The sequence below is a fragment of the Grammomys surdaster genome, unplaced genomic scaffold, assembly GCF_004785775.1.
Source record: "Grammomys surdaster isolate TR1022 unplaced genomic scaffold, NIH_TR_1.0 142, whole genome shotgun sequence".
NCBI lineage: Eukaryota > Metazoa > Chordata > Mammalia > Rodentia > Muridae > Grammomys > Grammomys surdaster.
The window spans coordinates 818,297-843,812 of NW_021604600.1; the positions used below are offsets into that span (position 1 = coordinate 818,297).

Consider the following 25,516-nt stretch of genomic DNA (forward strand, 5'->3'; position numbering starts at 1 on the left):
GGTCTGTTTAAACGCTGGCGCGCCAGAGAAGGCAGGAGCATTTAGAGCGGCGGCGGCGGTCTGCAGCGGTCTGTGGGGCGTAGCCTGGGGGCGGTTCGGGACCTGGGGGGCGTGGACAGAGGCTTGAGGAGGGGGAGCCCTTCGCTCTGCCCTCGACGCGCCTTAGGGCTCGCTTCGAACTCCCCGACTTTGCAGGGTTCGCAGACTTCTAGTCCGCACGGAGGGAAAAGGCGTAGGTCGGCGGCTTTTTCTGCGAGGGCCAAGCGTAGTAAACTGGTTTGAGCTGCTTCGAGGGAAAGAAAAAACCGTCGCTCCTCTCCAGCGCTTTGCTGGAGGGAGGCCGGGACACGGTTTCCTGGTCGCTGCGGGGTCCTCAGCTCCAGCTGATCTTTCTCCTACAGCCTAATGGAGCAAGAGGAGGAGGCGAACTCCAGGAAGAGGAAGGGGGCCCCAAACTTGGCCTTGGCTAAAGAGCTGGATGGACCTCCGTTGGATATTCAGGACCAGCAGCCTCAAGCCAAGGTGAGCAGAGTAGAGCTCCCGCAGGCGGGCCCGAAGTCACTTGTGGCTGGGAGTCACTTTCTCCAGCACCTGAAGGGTCCCTGCCCATGGATAAGGGCTCACCCACTGACCTGACTGAACTCTGCTGTTTTATTTGTAAAATTGGGATAACAGGATACCACCTATTCCAGGCTCTTTCGGTAGTTTAAAACTGACAGTGTCTGGTACACAGAATATTCATTTAACAAATATTTATTAAAATCCATATAACAGAAAATGTTCCAGAAATATCCATGTATATCTAAACAGGATTCTCCGTTTTCATACAATATTTATGAAGAAGTAAAGTACGAATGGTCATTTTGGTGGGGAATTTATCCTGGTTAAATTATTAGATGGTATCAGTAATAAGAATGCCCTAATATTTTTATTTTTTGGTGTTTCATCAAAAAGAGAATTTTTAATATAAATTTTTATTATACATTTAAAAATGTGTTTAGCCTGAACCATTTTCTCATGTTAAAGTTGTGGTTTTGTAACCTATTTCTTCAGTTCCTTCTTGTAAAATGGGAGTAATGGTAGTCCTCACTTAAAAGTTCTAAGAAATAATTTAGTACAAATAAATTTCTCAAAACTGTGTATGGCTAAGAGTTGGTAGTGTGGCTCAATAATAGAGGACTTGCCTTGCATGTGTCCTGAATTCAGTCCCTAGGACAGTCACTCAAAACAGTGGTTAATAGTAAATACTTAACCTTAGCTCAAGGCCATTGTATAAGTTAGGGTTTCTATTGCTGTGATAAAACACCATGATCCCGTGACCAAAGTCATCTTGGTGAGGAAAGAGTTTATCTTAGCTTTCATGTCCAGATCACAATCCTTTTTTCACTAGAATTCAGGACGAGAGCCAGGAGGCAGCAGCTGACGCAGAAGCCAGGGAGGGGTACTGCTTACCAGTCTTCTCCTCAGGACTTGCTCAGTCTTCTTTCTTATACCATCTAGGACCACCTGCCAAGGGGCAGGCACCACCCACAATGAGCTGGGCCTCCCACATTGCTCATCAATTGAGAAAATGGCCACAGGCTTGCCTAGAGGCCAGTTTATGGAAGGCCTTTTCTCAGTTAAGATTCTTTCCTTTCAGATGACTAGCTTGTGTCACATTGATATAAAACTAGCCAGCACAGCCATGAAGAAATTAGCAATAATTGTCTGATGTTTGGTGGCAGCATAGCAATCTCTCATTGGTCCTCTCAATCTCACAAGATAGAAGTATAGTTATTCTACAAGTAGGAAAACTGTGTCTTAGAATGGCTAAGGAACTTGTCCAAGATACTTGATGTCAGGTAGTATGATGCTTGAACTCCTAAACATAATATTCTGCTTTGTCCCAGAAAAAAATGAAAGTAATAATTATCTCTGAGTTGCATAGGTGTTTCTTTTTTTTTTTTTGTTTTTGTTTTTGTTTTTCGAGACAGGGTTTCTCTGTATAGCCCGGGCTGTCCTGGAACTCACTCTGTAGACCAGGCTGGCCTCGAACTCAGAAATCCGCCTGCCTCTGCCTCCCGAGTGCTGGGATTAAAGGCGTGCGCCACCACCGCCCGGCTGCATAGGTGTTTCTATTGTGTATTTATTTCACCTTTTTCTATTATCTGAATCTTTTATAATAAGCAAAAACTACCTTAATCAGGCATAAGTACAAAACCTTTTAAATTTAAAAAATTTAATAGACAAATGTTTAAACTTATTTTTAAAATTTGGCTTATTAACACTAATTAATTGTCAAAATTAGCTAGCTTTGGTTTTAGTTAGATGTATCCCTTTTGGAAAAATATTCATCATCCATTCATCATCATCTTTTAGAATAAATACTTGACAAAGCCTTCTTAAAGGAACCAAGGAGCTTCCTTAAATCTTCTGTTGCCATAGGATAAATCTGATTGTGATGGGTTAGGTGACACTGATCTGTAAGTTGGTTACTTTGTCTCCACTCTACCTGTCATGGCTTGCAATATACAATTTTGGATCCAGCATGGCTTGGCTCCAGAATTTAAAGAGGCCATCACCAGAACTACAACCCCTAGGCTACTAAAAGAGGCCATCACCAAAACTCTAAACCAGTGTTTCTCAACTTGTGAGTCCCAACCTCTTTGGGACCCTTTCACAGGGGTTGCCTAAGATCATCTGCATATCTAATATTTACAGTAGAATTCATAACAGTAGTAAAATTGCAGCTATGAAAATAATTTTATGGTTGAGGTCACCACAACATGAGGAATTGTACTAAGGGACTGCAGCATTAGGAAGGTTGGGAACCACTGCTGTAAACCCTAGGGCACTGGCTTCTGTGTATTTTTAATAGCACTGGCCCCGGAAGTGTTTTTCCCTAATGGAATAGAGTTCTTGAAAGCATGCATTGTATTTTAATCATCCTACTGTAAGCACATAACTATGACTAATACACAAACTGTACCAGTGTTTATGAAATATTCTAACAACATCATACCACAAGTAACTATTTTAGACTTTTGTTTTCAATCAATTAGAACAGTCTTTGTGTTTGTGTCTATATTAAAATTATCAGAAACTTTATAATTTCCTTTTTGCCATTCCTGAGCATCATGGCTTGCTGTATTCTAATTTGTCTTTGCAGAAAGCTCGCTTATCTACCATTTTATTTGCTGACAATTGTGAAGTAACACATAGACAGCTGTGTGAGTTGCTGAATTATGCAGTTCTGGGTAAATCTGCTGTTCCTAAACCCAGGTATGAGATAAACTATGCATAGATCAGAGGTTTCACACTGGTTTCTAGAGGTCCATGTGTAGCTTGTTGACATAGTAGATGGTAGTTAGATTATAGACAGACAGACAGACAGACAGACCGGAAAAAGTTCAATAATACAAAATAGACACATATATTTTGAAATTTTTGTATAAAAATTCAGTTTGGTGATTTCTTCAAAAAACTTAAAAAACTTAGCAACCGTCTCTCTGTTTTCTCACCAATCAACATCTTTGTCAAAACTGAGTAGCAGTCTTTAGATAAGGGTGGGTATACTCTAGTGTCCTACCTGGTATACTTTATTCATTATATTTCTCTGGCTACTATAGATACCGTAATTTGCTTCCCCTGATGTGGACTTCACATAATGTTATCTTAATAATTCTGGTTAGCCATTTACTTTTCTTATAAAGAGCAAAGAGATGATATTATTTGAATGCTTCCAGTGATGTTAGTGATGTGGAAATTATATTTTTTTATACCGGTCTTACTTAGAGTTTCCATTGCTATGATGCAAAATCATGACCAAAGTAACTTGAGGAGGAAGGGGCTTATTTTATTTGGCTTATACTTCCACATCATAGACCATCATTGAAGGAAGTCAGGATGGGAACTCAAACAGGCCAGCAACCTGGAAGCAGGAGCTGATGCAAAAGCTATGGAGAGGTGCTGCTTACTGTTTGCTCATCATGCACAATTGCTTTCTTATAGAAACCAGGACATTTGGCCCAGGGATGGCACCACCAACAATGGGCTGGACCTTCCTCCATGAATCACTAATTAAGAAAATGTCTTACAGCTAGATCTTATGGAAGAATTTTCTCACTTGAAGTTCTCTCCTTTCAGATGACTCTAGCTTGTGTCAAGTTGACATAAAACTATCCATCACAATACCTATTGAGAGTTTCCGATTCACAACCTTCCCCACCCTCACCCTCACCCTCACCCTCACCCTCACCCTCACCCTCACCCTCCCTGGTTATTATAAATTGTCTAGATTTCTTAGCCCATCTTCTTTGTCAAGAAATACTGCCATCTGTTGGGGCATAATGGCACATGCCTTTAATTTTAGCACTTAGGAGGCTGAGGCAGGCAGATCTCTGAATTTGAGAGTAGCTTAAATTACATAGTGAGTTCTAGAACAGCCAGGGCTATGTAACAAGACCCAGTCTCAACAAATGAATAAATGAATGAATGAACTAACGCAAGCCAGCCTGTCATTAAACTGAAACCAGCCCTCATTTGATGTGCTGGTTTAGGAGGGGTTACAGAATATGTTAGAGATAAACCTTTGTAAAATCAGAGTTCTGATTTAAAATAAATTTTTAAGTGGAAGGAGAGAACCATCTGCCACAAGTTGTTCTCTAATTTCCATTCTGCCATACACAAAAGATAAGTGTCAAGTTTTAAGGACAAGTGCATTGCATTTTACTTGACATTTGATTTGAATATAACAGATATTTATTACAAAGATTTTTATTTGAATTCTTTGAAGTAAAGATTGTCTTCCAGTTACCGGAAGTTAGTGGTTGGAAGTGAAAGGTTGCATTAGTTGTCAGTCACTCTTTCATACTTTTTTTTTTTTTTTTTGGTTTGGTTTTTTGAGACAGGGTTTCTCTTTATAGCCTGGGCTGTCCTGGAACTCACTCTGTAGACCAGGCTAGCCTCGAACTCAGAAATCCACTTGCCTTTGCCTCCCAAGTGCTGGGATTAAAGGCATGCGCCACCACTGCCTGGCCACTCTTTCATACTTGTCTTCTGTAACTGTCTGAAAGTATCATCTTAGCTTTTTTTTTTCCCCCACAGCTGGTGCCAGCTTTCACACCAAAAACAACTAAACAACGTGGTGGTTTTTATTCTGAAGGGAATGAGTCAGCTACATTTCTACAGGTTCTATTTGGAATTCAGATTTCTCCGAAAGACATTCAGACATGTAAGATAAGAAAAGTTTGCATTAGGGGCTAAGTTAGAGACTCCTATCCTGAGACTGGGGCATCAATCTGATAATATATTTCTCAACAACCTAGTTAAACAAACAATAGGAGGTTTATATAGACAGAAAAAGTACTAAGAACCCTATTTAGATTAGAATTTTCAGTGATCTTCTTTGGTTATCTAGCAAAACAGTTATTCTCCAGGTATAGTATATAGCTTCTAGGTTGATTCTATTTTATTTGTAATATGGAAATTTTGTAAATGGCAAAATTCACATAAAATCTGTTTTGTAACTCTTAAAGCATAATGTAGGGCCTGGTGGTACATAATTATAATTGTAACACTTGGAAAGTTGAGGAAGAATTGAATCTAGCATGGGTACAAGAACCTGTTTGAATTTGAATCCAAGATGACCTATATGGCCAGACCTTGCTTAAAAACAACAACAACAACAAAAAAACCTAATCTATGAAAAGAATTAAAAATTAGATAACATTAGAATACTATCTGGAGCTTAATAGCACATGCCATCTAGAAAAGAGGCATGTGCTCTTTTGTCCCTTAGCCTGCTTTGTCCGTATATCCTGAAGGCATTTGAGTTCATGAGCAAAGCCTAACCTACTTTGGTCTTGATTCTCTTGCTTTGGGTCTTCACTTCCACTTTATAGAGTACTTTCTATATGACTAGCCCTCTTTAGCAATCATACCATGCTCATCATGTTAAATGGCCACAGTTGTCCTTTAAGAGACAACTTATTTTATTTTTAAGAAAGTGAATAACTCACCAAAGCTAATGGCTAATAAACTGTAGAATTGTTAGCCCAGATGTGCCTGTAACTAGAACTTTCCACCTGTTTGCCCCGCTCAATCATCTGTCCTGACTCTCTAGTATGCTGTCCAGTGAAATAAAGAAATAGAAGTCCCTGAAAACATTTAAGTTGTAAATTTCCCTAATGTTGACCTTTTTACAATGTAGAGTGAGAGAAACTTGTTGTAGGTAGCAATTTTTAGAGTAAATGTGGCTCTCTTACTTTCTTACTCTCTTTCATATTAAGGAAATAGTTCTCATTGTACAGTTACAAACTATTAAAGCCTAGATTTTTATGAAGGTCTGAAGCAATAATGAAAGTCTAGATTTTTAAGAGTATTTTGTCTGCTTTCAAGCATTTTTGAAAAGACTTATTAATATATTTTTCAGAAATTCAGCTTGCCTCCTCCAACATCTAGTTTTCTATTTGATATCATTGGGCTGCAAAAGAAAAAGTCAGCTAGAGGTTGTCCTAGGACTGTCGAAGGTATGACTTCAATTCTTGTTTGAAGTTTGTAAAAAGATGTTTACTCTTGTGAGAGATAATAATAACAAAATCCCAGTTCTGATTAACTTAAACGACAACAAAAAAAGTGTCTTTTTCTTTCTTTTTTTTTAAGTAAGAATTTTAACGTGGGCAACTAGGCACTGTTAGTTCCTGCCTCAGAAACTGGTCAAGCTGCATACCTAAGGATGTATGGCTGTCACTAACGTTGAGCTCTTAATTACTGTGAACAATTGCTCTTGATGGTCACTGGATCTTTGTACCTACTAGGGTATATGTGAGAAGAAAAATCTTACCTTTGATATGGATATTATTCACATTAAAGAACCGATGGGAAATATAGTTGGTCCTGATTTTAGTACTGTAGCTGTGAACTGCAGGTACAACAGTTAGAGCTTAAAGGTGATGATCATGACCATGATAACAATGTTTTCAGACTTGCTTATGTTCTGTGACTATGTTATAGTTAACATTTTTAAAAAAAAAAAACAATGTGGGTGATAGAATAGGAATTATCAAAATTCAGACACAGTAAAGGTACATATTGTCCAATAATACTACTTTATTTTAAAAAACTAATAGTTAAGCAACTGAATAATTGCACCAAGGTGACATAAAAAGGAAGGACTAATCGGGTGGTTCCCTCCTATCTCCTTTAGAATTGTTTTCTAGTTTCCTTTGTTATGGTGATAGCTTCTAATTTTGCTACATTTCCATTGTTTCCCTCTCCTTCCAGTAGATTCCTACATCATATTTGCAGTTGTATTTGAGTTGACATGTACTATCCTTTAAATATCTTTAAATCATAGAATATCATTTTAATATTTGAGGTTCAAACAAAGGTTCTAAGTTGACAGCTGAAAGATAAGGATTACTAGTGGGTGCTGAAGGGAAAGGAGGTGGTAGTGAGAGAAAAGGCCCGAGATGCACTTAGGCCTCTGTCTTGCAGGCTTTACGTAATGATTTTATTCTATAGGTATTAAGGAGCCAAAGGGGCTATGATTATAGCTCTGTTCTCTTAAAGATTTGATTTCATTTTTCTATCCAAGTCCCCAATGCCGAGTCTGTAGCACTCTCATCTTCCTTTAGTCTTTTCTTTGGACTGTTATCTATTTTTCAAGTTTACCTGCCAAGTTTTCTATAGATGACTCCTGTGTCTTCATCTCTAGATTTGATGTCTCAGAATACAGACTTTATTGCAGTAGTTGCCTCCTGAACATTGCTTCTTGGTTATTCTACTTTCTTCTTAGTTATATTATAGCTAAGACCATCTTATTTCATCCATAAAGAAGAGGCTTCCATCTTTAGTTTCCATGTTAGTACATTTTTTCTCTTTAATCATCAGTCATAATTTTGGAGTTGCTTTTATTTTGGTTTCCCATCTCCAATCTATATGACTCATTTAATCCATTTGTTTCTGTAAATCCTACTCAGATACCACTTTATCAGAGAGACCATTCCTGATATATAAGCATGACAATGGCCATTTTCCTCATCCAGTAACACCCCCTTCTTTTATTCATAGTTCTTATCCCTATTTGATACACATTCATTTTTTGTTCATCTTCTCAATTTGAGCTCAAATTTCAAACCAAATTTTATTGGCTAGAATAATGCCAGTGTGCAATGTACATTGTACAATAATGCCAATAAACACTCAAATATTTTCTTGATGGAATTATTTTATATTTAACAATTTTTTTGTATATGCTACTAACTTTTTGGCCCTCTTACTATATAGACTTTAGTTAAAATATTTTTTGCCAATATTACTGTACAGCCTTTTCTAATTTTTCTCTGCTCTGTTGTTCACAGGTATTTGAGGTTGATAAGATACTCTTTATATTTTGTTGCTTCCCTTTTCAGGAGCTTTTATTGTCTCAATTACATATTGAGTGATGAACCAAAGTTCAGATTCTTGACTCTGCCTGCCACACAAATGGTGTATCATTTATTTCATCTCCACTCTCAACTTGACACATAGATCTGTTTCTATATACTAAACTGTCACAACCAACCCAAGTTTTTTGTATTCCTATCTAACTTAGAGTGCCCTCTACTACTGTGATAGACAAACTTTTGGAGCTTCAAGGACCAGATGTCTATCTTAGTCAAAAAGGATGATGTTTGAAGGATACATGTTGCCTAAAAAGCCATCTGGAAGCTGAGTGCCTTCAGTGAAGAACTATCCTTGTCCGTTTTTATGGCTTCCAACAGAGGAGGGTTTCAAAGTGGTTGGTTCTTTTTATATTTTAGTTAAAATTCTAGACACAAGCAAGTGTGATCAGCGTAATTACTATTGTCCCATTTCAGAATGCAGTCTCAAGGTCTGCACATGGATCCTGTTCACTGATGTTACCTGGTTTAGGGAACAAGCTGTGTTGCTTGAATAGAAAGCAGGAGATTTGAGTAGATAAAGATAAAATGGGCTGTTTGAAATGGGCAGGCACCACTGAGTCTAACATACCATCGGTTTCAATTCTACCTTCTCAAGATTTGGCAATTTGTTTCCTTTCTTGAAGTATCTTTGACCACTTCAGTCCTGAAGTATATTCTTTCTTTCTTTCCCTTTTATGAAAAGCTTTATTGTTGTTAACCCATTTGGAATTAATTGTCTCTATTCTTGGTTTGTTTGTGGGGTTTTTTGTTTGTTTGTTTGTTTGTTTTGTTTTGTTTTTTTTAAAGACAGGATCTTACTATGTAGCCCAATTTTGTTTGGAAGTTGAGATCCTTTTGGCTCTCTCACAAATCACATAGGTGCCTCACCATGCCTAGCTTCTCTTTGTGTTTTTATAACTGTATGAAATCACACACACACACACACACTACCTCTCAATAATAATAATAAACAACATTAGAGGACATGCATCTATACAGGTTAAACACAGGTAAAAAGATACTATGATTCAGCGTGAACTTGTAAAGTAAGTGTGTGTGTGTGTGTGTGTGTGTGTGTGTTTGTGTGTGTGTGTGTGTGTGTGTGTGTGGCGTATGAGTGCAGGCACATTTGTGCCTAAGTATGCACAGAAGTCAAAAGGATTACTTTCTTCTACAGAGGATTCCTAGAGAGAATTCAGATCACCAGGCTTATGCAGCAAGCTCCTTTATCCACTGAGCTATCTTGCTGGCTCTCCTTGAGAGTTTACACATTCTAATACACATTGCAATGCCTTTGTTATTTCAGGACCTTTAATTTCTGCCACTTTACAATCCAGCATCGACCTACAGAACGACCCCATCATTCAAAAGTATGGGTATAAGAACGTGGGCTTGACTAGATGCCTTCTGACAAAAGAAGAAATGAAAACATTTCACTTTCCGTTACAAGGTTTGCTTAAACTTAATCTAATATCACTAACTTCATTTAAATACCTTTGTTGAAAATTATTTTTTTCCTCAATGCTTTTGGGATAGTTTATTCTATCTTGTAATTTGGAAATACTTTTAGTGTGGAATGTGTACTATGTTAGGAAAAGTGATGATTTTAGATTATATATAAAGGCTATAGATATCAGTAAGATGTTTAAAGAGAAGATTCTTTTTGTTTCTTTTCTTTTTTTTTCATTTCTGATAGTATACTAGAAAGAATCAGTATTTCTCTAACATTTTAAGAGTTCTCCAAGCTGAGGAGGTATCTCAGTTGATGCATGAGAACCATAATTCAGATCCCATGGCCTCTTGCTTATAATTGCAGTACTCTGAAGGTGGACACAAGGGATCTCTACAGCATTCTGGTTAGTCAGATTTGCCAAATTGGTGAGCTCAAGTCAAATGGGAGACCCAGTATATAAGATAAAGGCAATCAAAGAGTACAACATATTCAAACTCTGAACTCCAGGCACATATGCCCACAAACAGACACATGAATATATGCAGGCACAACCACACTTGTAGAAAACCAATACACTTTATTGCATTAAACCCTCATTGTTCTTTTTTTTATTTTTTACTTTTGTATTGAAAATTTTTTTTCTATATAGTATATTCTGAGCATGGTTTCCCCTGTCCGAACTCTTCTCAGATTCTCCCCCAATACACACACACACACACAACTCCATGCACTTTCTTTCACCTTATTTAGTAACCAAACAAAACAAACAAGCAGTAACAACAACAATAACAACAACAACAACAACAATAATATCAAAGAAAGCTCAAGAAATACACATACACAAAGAAATTTCATAAAATCACAAAATTGGAAACTATAATGTATAAGCAAAAGGCCAATAAGACAATAATACAAGATTAACTCAAAATCAAAAACCAAACAAACCAGTAGTTCTCCTATATACAGAAAACCAAAAATAATCCAATTTAAAAAGACAGGATATAGAACTAAACAGAATTCTCCATAGAGGAATTTCAAATGGCTGAGAAACAAAGAAATGTTCAATATTCTTACCCATCAGGAAAATGCAAACTAAAACCACTTTGAGATTTTATCACACCTGTCAGAATGGCCAAGATCAGTAACAGACCACATCCTGGTGGGTATGTGGAATAAGGGGAGCCCATTGCTGGTTGATAGGAGTGTAAACTTGTACAGCCACTATGGAAATCAAATGGAATCAGTATGGTGGTTCAAGATTAACTTCAAGATTCCACTATTACCACTTGGGCATATACACAAAGGATAAACTATTCTGGATGGAACTAGAAGAGATCATTCTGAGGGAGGTAACACAGACCCAGACAGAGAAACATGGTATATACTCACTTGTAAGCAAATACTAGCTATATATAAATAATGACAAAGCTACAGTTCATAGACCTAGAAAGGTCAGGTTAAGAGAAGGGATTAGGGGCTCTCCCTGGGAGGGAAAAATAAAATAGATTTCACAGGTGAACAGAGAGGCAAGTGGAGCTGTAGTGGAGAGAAAGAGTGTAGGGAGAGACTATTGGATTTGGGATGCACTTGGGAGTTGGTGTGGAAACCTAGTGCAGTGGAAACTTCCTGGAATCTATGAAGATGATCCTAAGGATGGCACCTAATCCACTACATAAACAAACTCAAGGAAAAAAAACCCACATGATCATATTACTAGATGCTGAGAAAGCATTTGACAAAATTCAACACACCTTCATGGTAAAAGTCTTGGAAAGAACAGGAATTCAAGGCCCATACCTAAACATAGTAAAAGCAATATACATCAAACCAGTAGCCAACATCAAACTAAATGGAGAGAAACTTGAAACAATCCCACTAAAATCAAGGACTAGACAAGGCTGCCCACTCTCCCCCTACCTATTCAATATAGTTACTGGAAGTCCTAGCCAGAGCAATTAGACAACCAAAGGAGATCAAAGGGATATGAATTAGGAAGAAGTCAAAATATTACTATTTGCAGATGATATGATAGTATATTTAAGTGACCCCCAAACTTCCACCAGAGAACTCCTAACCCTGATAACTTCAGCAAAGTGGCTGGATATAAAATTAACTCAAACAAATCAGCAGCCTTCCTCTACTTAAAGGATAAGCAGGTTGAGAAAGAAATTAGAGAAACGACACCCTTTACAATAGTCACAAATAATATAAAATACCTCGGTGTGAATCTAACCAAACAAGTGACAGATCTGTATGACAAGAACTTCAAGTCCTTGAAGAATGAAATCGAAGATCTTAGAAGATGGATATTTTCTTTATGTACATTTCAAATGTTATCCCCTTTCCCAGTTTCCCCCACCCTGGAGAAATCCCCCTATCTCACCCCCCTTCCCCCCTGCTTCTATGAGGGTGTTCCCCTGCCTACCTACCCATTCCCACCTCCCCACCCTGGCATTCCCCTACACTGGCATCGAGCCTTCACAGGACCCAGGGCCTCTCCTCCCATTGATACCAATAAGGCCATCCTCTGCTACATATGCAGCTGGAGCCATGGGTCCCTCCGTGTGTACTCCTTGGTTGGTGATTTAATCCCTGGGAGCTCTAGGGGGTCTGGTTAGTTGATATTGTTGTTCTTCCTATGAGGTTGTAAACCACTTCAGCTCCTTCAGTTCTTTCTCTAACTTCTCCACTGGGGACTCTGTGCTCAGTACAATAGTAGGCTGTGAGCATCTGCCTCTATTTGTCAGGCTCTGGTAGAGCCTCTCAGGAGACACCTGTATCAGGCTCCTGTCAGTAAGTACTTCTTGGATTCCATAATAGTGTCTGGGTTTGGTGACTGTATATGGGATGGGTCCCCAGGTGGGGCAGTCTCTGGATGGCCTTTCCTTTAGTCTCTGCTCCACACTGTCTCTATTTCCTCTCTGTGAGCATTTTTCCCCCTTCTGAGAAGGATGGAAGCATCCACACTTTGGGCTTCCTTCTTCTTGAGCGTCATGTGGTCTGTGAATTGTGTCTTGGGTATTCCAAACTTTTGGGCTAATATCCACTTATCAGTGAGTGCATACCATGTGTGTTCTTTTGTGATTGAGTTACCTCACCAAGGGCTGGAGAGATGGCTCAGTGGTTAAGAGTACTTACTGCTCTTCCAGAGGTCCTGAGTTCAATTCCCAGCAACCACATGGTGGCTCACAACCATCTGTAATCGGATCAGATGCCCTATTCTGGTGTGTCTGAAGACAGCTACAGTGTACTCATATACATAAAATAAATAAAATCTTTAAGAAACCTGTTCTCTACTAATGAGAGACAGAAAGGGGGTGGATTGGGAAGTGGGGTGTAGTACCAGCAATTTAAGCTTATTCCCCACTAGCTTACAAATAAATGAGACACAGACTATGATTATTTTATTTGGCTTTGACAATTACTGGGGGTAACCCCTTGTCTACTCTTCTAACTGCTGGCCTGGCTGCCTCCCCAGCAATGTACTCCAGATTCTTGGTGTTTTTCCTGGCCATGTGCTCATCATCCATTTCTCTTTGAGGTGGCTTCCTCTCTTCTCTAATTCCTCCTCCTCTTCTCTTCTCTGTACCCCAGCTCCAAACCTACCTATCTCTAATCTCTAGAACCAATTTTATTTAACCAGTAGTTTTATATCAAGGAACAAGGTTTGGCTAACAAAAGCTTGTAAACATGAGAATTCACTCATAGGCCTAGTTCCCTTCAGGTATAGAATTTAGCATTACAATACACAAAACAGTAAACCAAACCTCAACAGAGGGGAGGTGGGGAGAAACTAGGAGAAGTGGTTGGAGAAGGGGAGGAAACTATAATTGAGATATATTGTATGAGAAAATCCATTTTCAATAAAACTAAATAAAAAGAATATGGTAATCTTACCAGTGACCATTCTACTGAAGAAAATGTCTCTTTCTTCCCTAGCAACTATTAACTACCTGTAGACCTTCAGGAAGATTTTTTATTCTTTTAATCATTTTAGTTTTAGTCAATTGGAAATCTCTGGGTACTAGGAGGTAAATACTGGTCCAGAGGTTTCATACTCTCCTTTAACTCTTGTCAGATAAAATCTACATGCTACTTCAGCCACTTCATCAACTATGTGAAAGTAAACTCTTTAACGATTCAAATGTTTTAGACCCCTGAGCTGTATATACCTAGTTTTTGACTTAATGTATATAATAGAGTTCCCAGAACCTGTATTGAATCTCTAAAGGGAATTTTGAGGTTATGATTCTAAGAAATTGAAGAACATTTCTGAATAGTGACTTCAGGAAAATCTCAGGGATAGAGTTAGGTATAAGGAAAAAGTTCCTCAGATTTCTACCTTTTATAGTCTTTTTAGATGTGGATTTCACTGTGATGAAATAACTCTTTCCTATTTTCACTTGCTTTATTTAGGAAAGAAACGTGCCACATGGAGTCATTTACACATGTTATTCTTTCTCTCCTAGTATCTACATGGGGACTGCCCAGTAACTTTGGGTTTAATTCTCATAAGAAGAAGAAGTTTTGCTAAGTAACAAGGAATTCTAGGCCCCAGGCTCCAGTTCTCCAAAACAGCAGCCTACAATATTCACTCAGAATGTAACAATGAATGAATGAATGAATGAATGAATGAATGAATGAATGAACAAAACTTACAAGAGAGATTGCTTCTTATTTAGTCTTTATAGTTTAAGTAACACAGAGAATGATCCCAGTACATATGTTATTTCAGTTTCCCTGGATGAATCTCAAAAATGGTATTTATTATCTCCGATACATAGCATCAGTAAATATTTACTTCCTTTTCTTCCTAGGGTCTCCTAACTGTGAAAACTTTATCCTTTCCAAGTATAGTGCTTTCATAACAGATAGCAGTCCCCTCTTTGGACTTGACTGTGAAGTGGTAGGTAATACTTTTGATTTTTAAGAGCATGTTCCAAACAATAATGTAAGATGAGGTTTTGAGGTCAGCGCACCAGTGAACCCATGCCTTTCAGTTCCAGCTTTTGGTTTAGTATCTGAAAGTAGGCCCCTTTAAAAAAATTGGCTTTGTCTTCCAAATGAAAAACTGGTTTTAAGTTTTCTAAGTAGTTTCTGTGTTTAGTAAAAATTTTTTATTACCAGAAAAGATTGATTTTTTTGAACAAATATTCTATACTGTGACTGCCACAAAGACTCAGCCTTAATTACCATTGGCCTGGATTTTGTGCATTGAAGATTAGAAATAGGATTTCCCTCCTAATTTAGTAACTCTTCCAAAAACAAGTACATTCTTTTCCTGTAGTGCTGGCAAATAGTTCCTTAATTCTTGTTAGTTTGTATTCTGATCCTCCCTGTTAATATTTCACTTTGAGTCTCCTTAACCCCTCTTTGCCTCAGTTTATTCCCCTATAAAGTAGGTAATAATTAAGGCTATGCTATAAATTTAGAGAATGATTAGTAAAAGTGGTGGTTCTTAGCCATAATTGTGGATAATACATAGTTTATAGATGATAGGCACATTGTGATTGATACTGTTATCTCCATTAAAAAAACTGAAACAGGATCTCAGGATCTCAGGTTGACTTCAAACTTTGATCTTGCCTTAGCTTCCCTGGCCATTCATCTTTCTCAAAATAAATAATAATAATAATAATAAATTCCAGAGCAATTGTATTGCATTGCTTTCATTAAACATAATGTTCAACAAATACCCTAGCTTCAATTTCATTCAAACTGGATCCTGTAGTAAGCAAACATCTTTGCAGTTGCTGGCAGGAATCCTTGTGGCTGAGGGTAGGTGGTAGCTGGTACAGTGAATATAATAAGGGGAAGCAATGACTTGGGTTCAACAGCCTGAATGTATTTTGTCTTTTAGTGCCTTACATCCATGGGGAAAGAACTAACACGCATCTCACTAGTTGCTGAAGGAGGCCACTGTCTTATGGATGAACTTGTCAAACCTGATTTCAAGATTCTGGACTACCTTACGAGGTATTCTTTATCTCACCTGACTGGTTCTTCCTATAGCTATCATTCCAGAATAAAATATGACACTCATCAGGAATTGCCCACAGCTTCTGCTATTTGGGTTTTATCTCTTATTTTCAAATAAACGGCTGCTGAAAGTGTACTGTCAGTGTGTAATACATTACCCTGGTTCTTCACTTTTACTGTGATAAGTCAGCAGAATATTATCTGCATTATCTTAAAGTCTTGAAGTTGTATCTGTTTCTTAGCAACTGCCACATAGCTGGAGAAGTGGTCTTGTGTTCTGGCAGCATCTTGTTTGAGTATCTGCATGCAATCATTTGTCAGTCAAATGATCTTAATGCTTAATCTATCTTGACTCCCCAAATAAACCTTTTTTTTTTTAATGACAGAAATTTGAAGCCCTAAATTTTAGTCTGCACCCCAGCCCCCTTCTTAATCCAGGGTCTTACTATGTAGCCTGATTTGGCACTTACTATCTAGACCAAGCTGGCCTTTAATACGCAGAGATCCACCTGCCTCTGCCACCCAAGTGCTGGGGTTAAAGTCTTGTACCACCACTCCTGGCCAATTTTAGTCTTTTGATTTTTATTTTTTCAAAGATTAGCATAAAACCTCAGAAGTACACAGTGAGTGGACAAAGGAAAGAACAGTGAAACATTACCATTTTTGTTACCTGAAGTTGTGCCCAGGCATTCATGTTTACTTAGGCATAGAGAGACCTAATGCCAGTGATAAAGGCTGTTCTAGTAGCAGACTTGATAATTGAATTGTTTTTCTAGAAAATAGTCATATGCAGCAAAAGATATGTGAAAGCAGGTTTGTCATAGTATTATTAAAAAGATGAAGATATAAATGTCTTTTTAAAAGACAATGCAAAATCAATTAGAGGATTAGGTTTTTTTAAGCTGCAAAATAGAATATTCTTACCATTTAAAGGGATATGCTAAAATTCATTTTTTGACATACAGATATAATCACAAAACAGCTCATATAAAATATATCTGTAAATGTATACATACCACAAATGTGGAAGGAGCTGAGCAGTGGGGGCACACAACTTTAATCCCAGCATTCGAGAGGCAGAGGCAGGTAGATCTTTGTGAGTTCAAGGCCAGCCCAGTATACAGAGTGAGGTCCAGGATAGCCAAGGCTACACAGAAAAACCCAGTCTTAAAAGAAAAAAATGAGTGGATATTTACTAAAATGTAAAAAGTTATAATCTTTGGATTATAAAGCTATAGCTATTTTATTATTTTTATTGTTCATTTTTGAGCTTATATATCTTTAAAATTTATTTATTTTGTGTATGAGTGTTCTATCTACATATACACCTGCATGCCAGAAGAGGACATCAGGTCACATTATAGATTGTTGTGCGCCACCATGTGGTTGCTGGGAATTGAACTCAAGAACCTCTAGAAGAACAGCCAGTGCTCTTAACTGCTGAGTCATCTCTCCAGCCCTTGAGATTGATTATATTTTAATTCTATCATTTCTCTCTTCCCTTTTTTCCTTCCAAACTCTCCTATGTTATTGAAGACCAGCCTTAGTCCATGGTGGTCTGATAGGATGCATGGGATTATTTCAATCTTCTTGTATCTGTTGAAGCCTGTTTTGTGACCAATTGAATGGTCAGTTTTGGAGAAGGTACCATGAGGTGCTGAGAAGAAGATATATTCTTTTGTTTTAGGATGAAATGTTCTATAAATATCTATTTAGTCCATTTGGTTCATAACTTCTGTTAGTTTCACTGTGTCTCTGTTTAGTTTCTGTTTCCATGATCTTTCCACTGATAAGATTAGGGTGTTGAAGTCTCCCACTATTATTGTGTGAGGTGCAGTGTGTGCTTTGAGCTTTAGTTAAGTCTTTTTTATGAATGTGAGTGCCCCTGCATTTGGAGCATAGATGTTCAGAATTGAGATTTCATCTTGGTAGACATTTCCTTTGATGAGTATGAAGTGTTCCTCCTTATTTTTTTTTGATAACTTTTTGTTAAAAGTCGATTTTATTCAATATTAGAATGGCTGCTCCAGCTTGTTTCTTAGGACAATTTGCTTGAAAATTTTCCAGCCTTTTACTCTGAGATAGTATTTGTCCTGTTTGCAGCAAAATGTTGGGTCCTGCTTACATATCTAGTCTGTTAGTCTATGTCTTTTTATTGGAGAATTGAGTCCATTGATGTTAAGAGATATTAAGGAGTAGTGATTGTTGCTTCCTGTTATTTTTGATGTTATTTTTATGTTTGTGTGGCTATTTTCTTTTGGGTTTGTTGGAAGATTACTTTCTTGCTTTTTCTAGGGTATAGTTTCCCTCTTTATGTTGGAGTTTTCCATCTATTATCCTTTGTAGGAATGGATTGCCCTTCTTCAAATTCTTGTTTTCTTTGTCTATCAATTGTTATTGCATGCATATATCTATTTGTATATACATATAAATTCCCAAATATAAGTTAATATAATGTAAGAGAAGTTTTCAGACTTCTCTGGCATTAGACAATCAGTTCATAAGCTTTTCCCTGAAGAAGACCATCTCTTCCACTCTGAGCTTTTCTCAGTTGCCTGTAGTCATTTGTGTAGGGTTGAGGCCTCCTGGTCTCCCCTCCCCGAAACTCCTCTGCGGTTTTCCATGTTCATTGGTGATTCTTTGTTAAATTTACATTTGGGCAGTTATGTTGGTGAGATTTTATAGGTGTTGCTTCTGACATCACTCAGAGACAATCTCACATCAAAGTTCTTGATCAGCTCTTACAGTCTTTCCATTCTTTCTTTCACAATGTTCCCATAGCCATAGGTATGGGAGTGTGTTGCAGATGTATCCACTGGGACTGGGTTCACACCTCTGCATTTATTTGATTGGTTGTAGTTTTCTGTAGTAGTATCTATCTGTTTCAAAGAGTGGTTTCCTTGATTAGGGGTGAAAACTATACTTATCTGTAGGTATAAGAACAAACATTTATAGATTATTGTTAGGGATTATGCTGATTGTAGGTTAGGGATTAGTGGTTGTAGATTCTCTTCTAGTAGCCAATGAGATCACTAACACTGATTAGTTAGCTAGGTTTCCAGTACCAGAAATGATATCCCTCTTGTTGAATGGGCCTTAAGTCCAATTAGAGAGCTGTTGATGACCACCAAGATATATGGGCCACTACTGCAACCATTGGGTTATCCTGACATGCTGATGATATGGTTGGTAACCATCATAGCTATTAGTTGTCTCTCTCCTTTGGAAGTTTTCAGAGTACCTTCTAGTACCATGGTTCTCGGGGGAGAGAACATTTATGTCAGTTTCAGGTTTTAGGAAAACCTCAGAGGTTTCTTGGTCATGTGTCTTCAGCTATAGGGACTTAACTTCTATCTCAGTGGGTACCTAGGGTAACAGCAACAGGCTGTATGTTGTATGAGTCTCTTTGAAAGACTTGGCTAACAACTCAAAATAGTGCTTCTCATGTCTGGCATTACGGTTTTTATTAGGTGGTCTGTGGCTCTTGGAGAGGGCACCTTCAGCCTAGATGAGAAAAATGTATTTATACATTAAATTGCATGCATTATAGGTTTGTTTGTTTATGTAGTTAATAGGATGATTCCTTTTTAGCTGTCCATATTATTATTTTACCTACTTCCCACCTTCTTCTGTATTTACCTCCCACCCCATCTCTAAGAAACCTCCACACACTTTTTATTACCCTGATCAGATTATTTGAACCCTGCTATTCTGCTCCCTATTGTTCCCCAAACCTGCTATCCTGGCAATGCTTCTGTTTTATTCTCTTGGCTTCTCTGGTTGCTATAGGCTATGTATTCACATCTGAAGATTTGGAGCTAGGAGCTTCCAATACAAGAGAATAAGCCACATTTGTGTTTCTGGGTCTGGATTACCTCATTCAATATCATCTTTTCTAGTTTCATCCACTTATCTGCAGAGTTCATGATTTTATTTTATTTTTTACAGTTGAACAGTATTCTGTAGTTGTAATAGTAACTTTTTACTCGCCAGATCTAATTGTCATCTGGGAGGCTTACTACTGAATAAGTTAACTCCATCTAGCTCTTTCTGAATTCTGGCTGTCTAGTTCAACTCAACTTTTCTGGCCCAAACTCCTCTCTAAGCTGACTGATTCAAACTGGCTTCTCTAAGCTTCTCACTGAATTGTTCTTCTTGGCCTCAAACTAACTCTGCAATCTGTTCTAATCTTCTGGCTTATTCTCATTCTCTGGCTCATTCTGTCTTCAACTACATCCTGTCTCTATAAAATTGTCCTAGTAAACTGCCTCCTCTCTCTCTGTTCTGTTCTCTTAAGTTTCTTCTTTTTCCTCTCTGTTCTTGTGAGAGTTGAACGTATCCTCTCTCTGTCTCATTTTGTCAAATCTTTCTCTGATTCATCATTTTGTCTGCCCTTCAATTAGATGTTACTTTCAAACATGGCTACCTTCTTTTATGAGCTAACTTTATGAACATTGTTTGAGGTTGAAGGTGTGTACTAAAGATGTGTCTACATTCCAGCTGGATCACAAAAACATGTTTTTTTTGTTTTTTTTGTTTTTTTTTTTAATGTGATCTCTTGCCATATTAGCCATGTTGCTGGATTAAAATTTATTTCTATATAGTATATGTATACCACATTTTCATTATCCATTTGTTAATAGTAGGGCATTTAAATTGATTCCATTTCCTAGCTATTATGAATACAGCAGCAGTGAGTATAACTGAGCAAATCATCTGTGGAGTTGGATGTCAAGTCCTTTGGGCATATTCCAAGGAATGGTATAGTTGTGTCGTAGAGAATTTATTTTTAGCTTTTTGAGAATTCTCCACACTGATTTCAATGGCCGCAGCAGTTTGCAATCCCGCCAACAATGAATGGTGGTTCCCTTTCCTCTTAGCTCTTCCAACATTTGATGTCTGTCATTCACCTTTGCTATTCTGACTGAGGTAAGATGAAATCTTAGTTATTTTGATTTATAGTTCCCTAAGTACAAGGGCAGATGAACATTTTTCGAGATGTTTCTTTGTCATTATTTGTTTCTTCTTCTGAGAACTCAGTATTCAGGTCACAGCCCCTCCTCTCCTTTTTCAAAATTGGTCATTTGTTGTTTTTTAACTCTTTGTTTTTTGTTTTGTTTTCTTTATATATTCTGGATATGAAAACTTTGTCATATATATAGCTGGCAAAAATTCTGTCTTATTCTATGGGCTTCCTTGTCACCTGTTTGATTGTTTTGGCTCTGCAGAAACTTTTAGGTTTTATAAAGCCCTGTTTGTCACTTGTTGGTGCATTTGTCTTGGGCAAATGGAGCCTATGTAGTAAGTCCTTTCTTACACCTACATCATGTCGAATGCTGTCCATATTTTTCCTCTGTTTAATGATTTATTTTCTAAACTTTCTCTGCTTATTTAGATCTTTAGCTTTTTCTATAATAGGTGTTATTAAGTATAATTTTTCAAAGAGTTTCTTTGGAGAAAAGTTGATATTTTAGTTTATTTCTCTCTCTTTATTAAAAGTTTTTCAGGAGTCACAAAGGAGAGTCTTAACCCAGTGACAACGAAACTCAAAGATGTACAGAAGCTATTAAGAGAACTGCTTCCTCCTGATGCTGTGTTAGTGGGCCATTGCCTAGACTTGGATCTCAGAGTATTAAAAGTGTGTATCTGCTTTAAGATTTTATTCTGTAGTACAAAAACATGGTCCATTCAACTGAGATGTAAAGACCTGGGCTCCTTACTCCCATCTATGCTCCCTGTTTATTCCGTTAGCATAAGATGCAATTCACTCATTCTCTTTCCTCCTCAGATGATACATCCATATGTTATTGATACCTCATTGCTTTATATTGGAAAACAAGGCAGAAGATTTAGGCTAACATTCCTGGCCAAAGTTATTTTGGGGTAGGTTTATGTATATTATAATGTTTTCCTGATAGACTGCACATAAGTTAGTATATATTATCCAGTTGAGTCTCTCTTGTCTCTCTTAATTTATAAACATTACTCCCTCCAGTTCTTACAAAATGAAGAAATTAAGGGAATGTAGTTGGCCCTCACAATGTGAGCACATAATCCCAGCTGTCTTGAAGGCTAGATTAAAAATTCCTAAGTTCAAGAATTTCTGGGTTTATAGAGTGCTTTCAAGGTCAGCTCAAGCAACTTAGTGAGACCCTGTCTAAAAATTAAAGTTTAAAAACAAAAATGGTATTTAGTTGGCAATATTACTCAGTGGATAAAGGCATTTGCTGCCAAGCCTTATGGCTTGTATTCTATTCATGGGAGAACTTACTCCCATGAGTTGTCTTCTTCCTATACCCCAACCAAACACAAATTATACATGCCCACACATATAAATAAACAAATACAATTAATTTTTTAAAATGTGTTTATTTATATTTTATGTACATTGCTGTTTTGTCTGCATATATGTCTGTGTGAGGGTATTGGGTGTCCTGGAAGTTACAGACAATTGTGAGCCGCCATATCGGTGCTAGGAATTGATTCTGGGTCCTCTGGAAGAGCAATCAGGACTCTTAACCACTGAACCATCTTTCCAGCTCCTTAAAAATATTTTAAAGGAGGTTAGAGATAGAACATTTGCTTATCATGTGTAAGGCCTTAGGTTCAGTCCCCAGTATCATAGAATTTCAAAATGTAACATAACTATTGAGTAAATCTTATAGTTTTGAAGCATATAAGTGCATGTTTATTACAAGATGGTTCAACATGAAAAGAAGAAAAATTGTAGAGGACTGGTTAAATTTGTTACTTGTGTTACTGTTTAAAGGATTGAGATAGATCTGTATATGCTAATGTGGAAAGCCCTAAGATATTACTTAGAATAAAATAAGAGTTGCTGAGTAGGATACATATAGATATTGGTATTGATATATATTGGTATACTAAATTAGATCTAGTGGGTATATTATCAGAAATATATTTCTATTTAAGATTTTTTCATAAACAACCAAGGAGATACTTAAATGTATGGATAGTTGCATATGAAATAATAAACTTCTGGAAGGAAATTTAACTGTTGCTACATCTTAGAATGGCTGGGGAGTAGGCTAGAGACTTCATTGGCTAATCTTTTATTCATGTAGTCCACTTCCTGTGATCAAAGCCATTCCTGGTTGTTCTAGATGCCCAGTACCTCTGTTAAGGACTAGCAATTGAGCAGAAAAAAGGAATCTTGATTGTTGTGATACAAATCTGATTGTTATAATGGTGAAACCTTACATTCTGTGTTTAAAAGAAATAACCATTTGAAAATATTCCCAGATACATACATTTCATCTTCACTTTCTAGGAAGGATATTCAGTGTCCTAACAAGCTTGGTCATGATGGCATAGAAGTTGCTAGAACAACTCTTGAGCTGGTTCAGTATTTTCTTAAGTATGGGCCAAAGAAGGTTAGTATCTTTGACCAGTACCTTTGGCTTGCTTAATATCACAAAACTGATAGATCATTATTTCTGCTGTTTCTTTACAGAATTATTGATGTGATTAAGGTTAGTGTCTTAGTTAGGGTTTTATTGCGTGAACAGACCATGAGTTGGCAGACAACTCTTATAAGGACAACATTTAGCTGGGCAGTGGTGGCTCACGCCTTTAATCCCAGCACTTGGGAAGCAGAGGCAGGCGGATTTCTGAGTTCGAGGCCAGCCTGGTCTACAGAGTGAGTGCTAAGATAGCCAGGACTACACAGAGAAACCCTGTCTCGAAAAACAAAACAAACAAACAAACAAAAGGACAACATTTAGTTGAGCCTGGCTTACAGGTTCAGAGGTTCACTCCATTATCATCGATGTGGGAGCATGGCAGCATCCAGGCAGGCATAGTGCATGAGGAGCTGAGAGGTCTACCTCTTCATCTGAAGGCCACTAGGAGAAGACTGACTTCCAGGCAGCTAGGATGAAGGTCTTAAAGCCCATGCCCACAGTGACATACTTCCTCCAACAGGGCCACACCTTCATATAGTGCCACTCCTTGGGCCAAGCATATTCAAATTAAGATCCATATCATTAACATAATATACTAAGTATACACAGCCTCTGAAGTTGGGCTTATCTATTTTTAAAAGCATGCTATACAGTATTTAGTTATATAACTGTCAGTTGCTCTGAACAACTTGTTTCTAAATCTTTAAAATGAACATATGTGGTTTGCTCGGTTAGTATTGAGACAGATAACTATATATACAGCTCTTAACACAGTGCATTGAATACACTGAGCGCCATGTTGGTGGTGGTGATCATTGAACTGATGCTATGTATGACAGTTATTGTGCTCTCTTGGAATAGGTGCACATTCCATTGTTCAGTGGGTATAGATTTGAAAAGGACAGTTTCTGAAAGACCGTAAAATTATTTTTCTTGTTGGTGTTGTTGGTGGTTTTCTTGAGACACTGTAGGAATATCCATGTAAAGGTTGTCTTTGTATTGGCAAAGAGTTGAGTACAGGCTCTACATTGATATTGTTATTTTTATGAAGCATAACCTACTTCTCTGTCATCTGATTGGTCAATGAAAAGCTGATTTAGCCACTTAGCTGGGTTGAAGAGAATAGGGTGGGTTCCAGGTAGAGAGAGAGGTAGGAGGAGAACCATGAAGGAGAGGAGAGGTGGCCATGAGGCAGAAGGTCCAAGAGGAGTCATGAGCAGGTCACCAAGAGATTTACTATGAGGATACACATGGGACAGAGCAAACCAGGGCAAGGTTCAAATTGTAAATCAAGTGGGGCCTGTTGGTGGGAGGTAAATAGCTTAGAGGGTTAGAATAGCTCAGAACCTCCCCAGCTCAGGCTTACAGCTTATTGATAAAAAATACCAGGTGTCTGTGTCAGTTATTCTAGAATGAGCTAAAGAAGTCGTAGAAACACCCTGCAGTTATATAGTAACAAAAAGGACATAGCAACCCCTTCCTCCAAATTACCATTACAAGTATACCATTACAAGTATATCTTACTGTATACCCTGGTTGGACTGTAACTTGCTATGTATATATAATCAGACTGGCTTCAAATTTGTAGTGATCCTACTACATTTTCCTTCCAAATACTAGGATTAAAGGACCTGTAGGGACAAAAATGTGAGGGACATAATTTTGATTAAACGTAAACTGAAAAGAGAAAGGCAAAGGTAGGTAATCAGATAACAGTACAGCCTCATCTCTCTGGAGACTGAACCAGACAGACCCATTCTTTAGAAGAAAATGAAAAGGGAAAGAAAGTAAAGAAAGGAAATAAGCAATATAAGAGGAAACTAAGCAGGATCCAGTTGTCATGCCAAATTGACACTGAGTCTTAGATAAGAGTAGAATGAACACGAGGGGAGATTTGGATGGAGCTATGGAAAACGAAAACTCTGATGGCTGGAGTTCAGTTTTCACATTTCATGGCTGTCAGAAGCCCAGGCCTCCTCTGGTAGCTCCTCTGTGATAAGAAGTCCTGTTCTTCCCTCTGGGTCTGTCTTTGGATGATTGAATTACAGACACTGGTTCTGTCTGTGAGCAGTACTTCATAGGTAAGAGTCACAACTACTAGTAACACCTCTGTGTGTTCTTCCAACTTTGGGGTTGTGAATGATGGTCACACCCCTATATAATTCTACCAATGCCCAGTGGGCTGCTTGAAGTTTTAGTAGTTTATAAGGATACTGCACAAGGGTCTGTCACAAAATTTCTCTGATTAGTATAGT

At 37.8% G+C, this 25,516-nt stretch overlaps 1 protein-coding gene across 5 annotated transcripts in view; it reads left to right on the forward strand.

Moving 5' to 3' along the window:
* Nucleotides 1-51: 51 nt before the first annotated feature.
* Nucleotides 52-25,516, forward strand: part of Rexo5 (RNA exonuclease 5) — a 52,676-nt gene continuing 27,211 nt past the window's right edge. For 2 of the 5 annotated variants that reach the window (XM_028764238.1, XM_028764237.1), the window contains exons 1-9: nt 118-522; nt 3,149-3,261; nt 5,086-5,212; nt 6,413-6,509; nt 9,712-9,855; nt 14,676-14,764; nt 15,719-15,834; nt 21,337-21,720; nt 23,129-23,231. In XM_028764238.1, the coding sequence (XP_028620071.1) occupies nt 406-522; nt 3,149-3,261; nt 5,086-5,212; nt 6,413-6,509; nt 9,712-9,855; nt 14,676-14,764; nt 15,719-15,834; nt 21,337-21,720; nt 23,129-23,231 (1,290 nt within the window). In that variant the 5' untranslated portion in view covers nt 118-405. Of the gene's footprint in view, nt 69-117; nt 523-3,148; nt 3,262-5,085; nt 5,213-6,412; nt 6,510-9,711; nt 9,856-14,675; nt 14,765-15,718; nt 15,835-21,336; nt 21,721-23,128; nt 23,232-25,516 lie in introns of those variants that run through there. The other 3 variants (XM_028764236.1, XM_028764239.1, XM_028764240.1) reach the window with 3 other exon arrangements.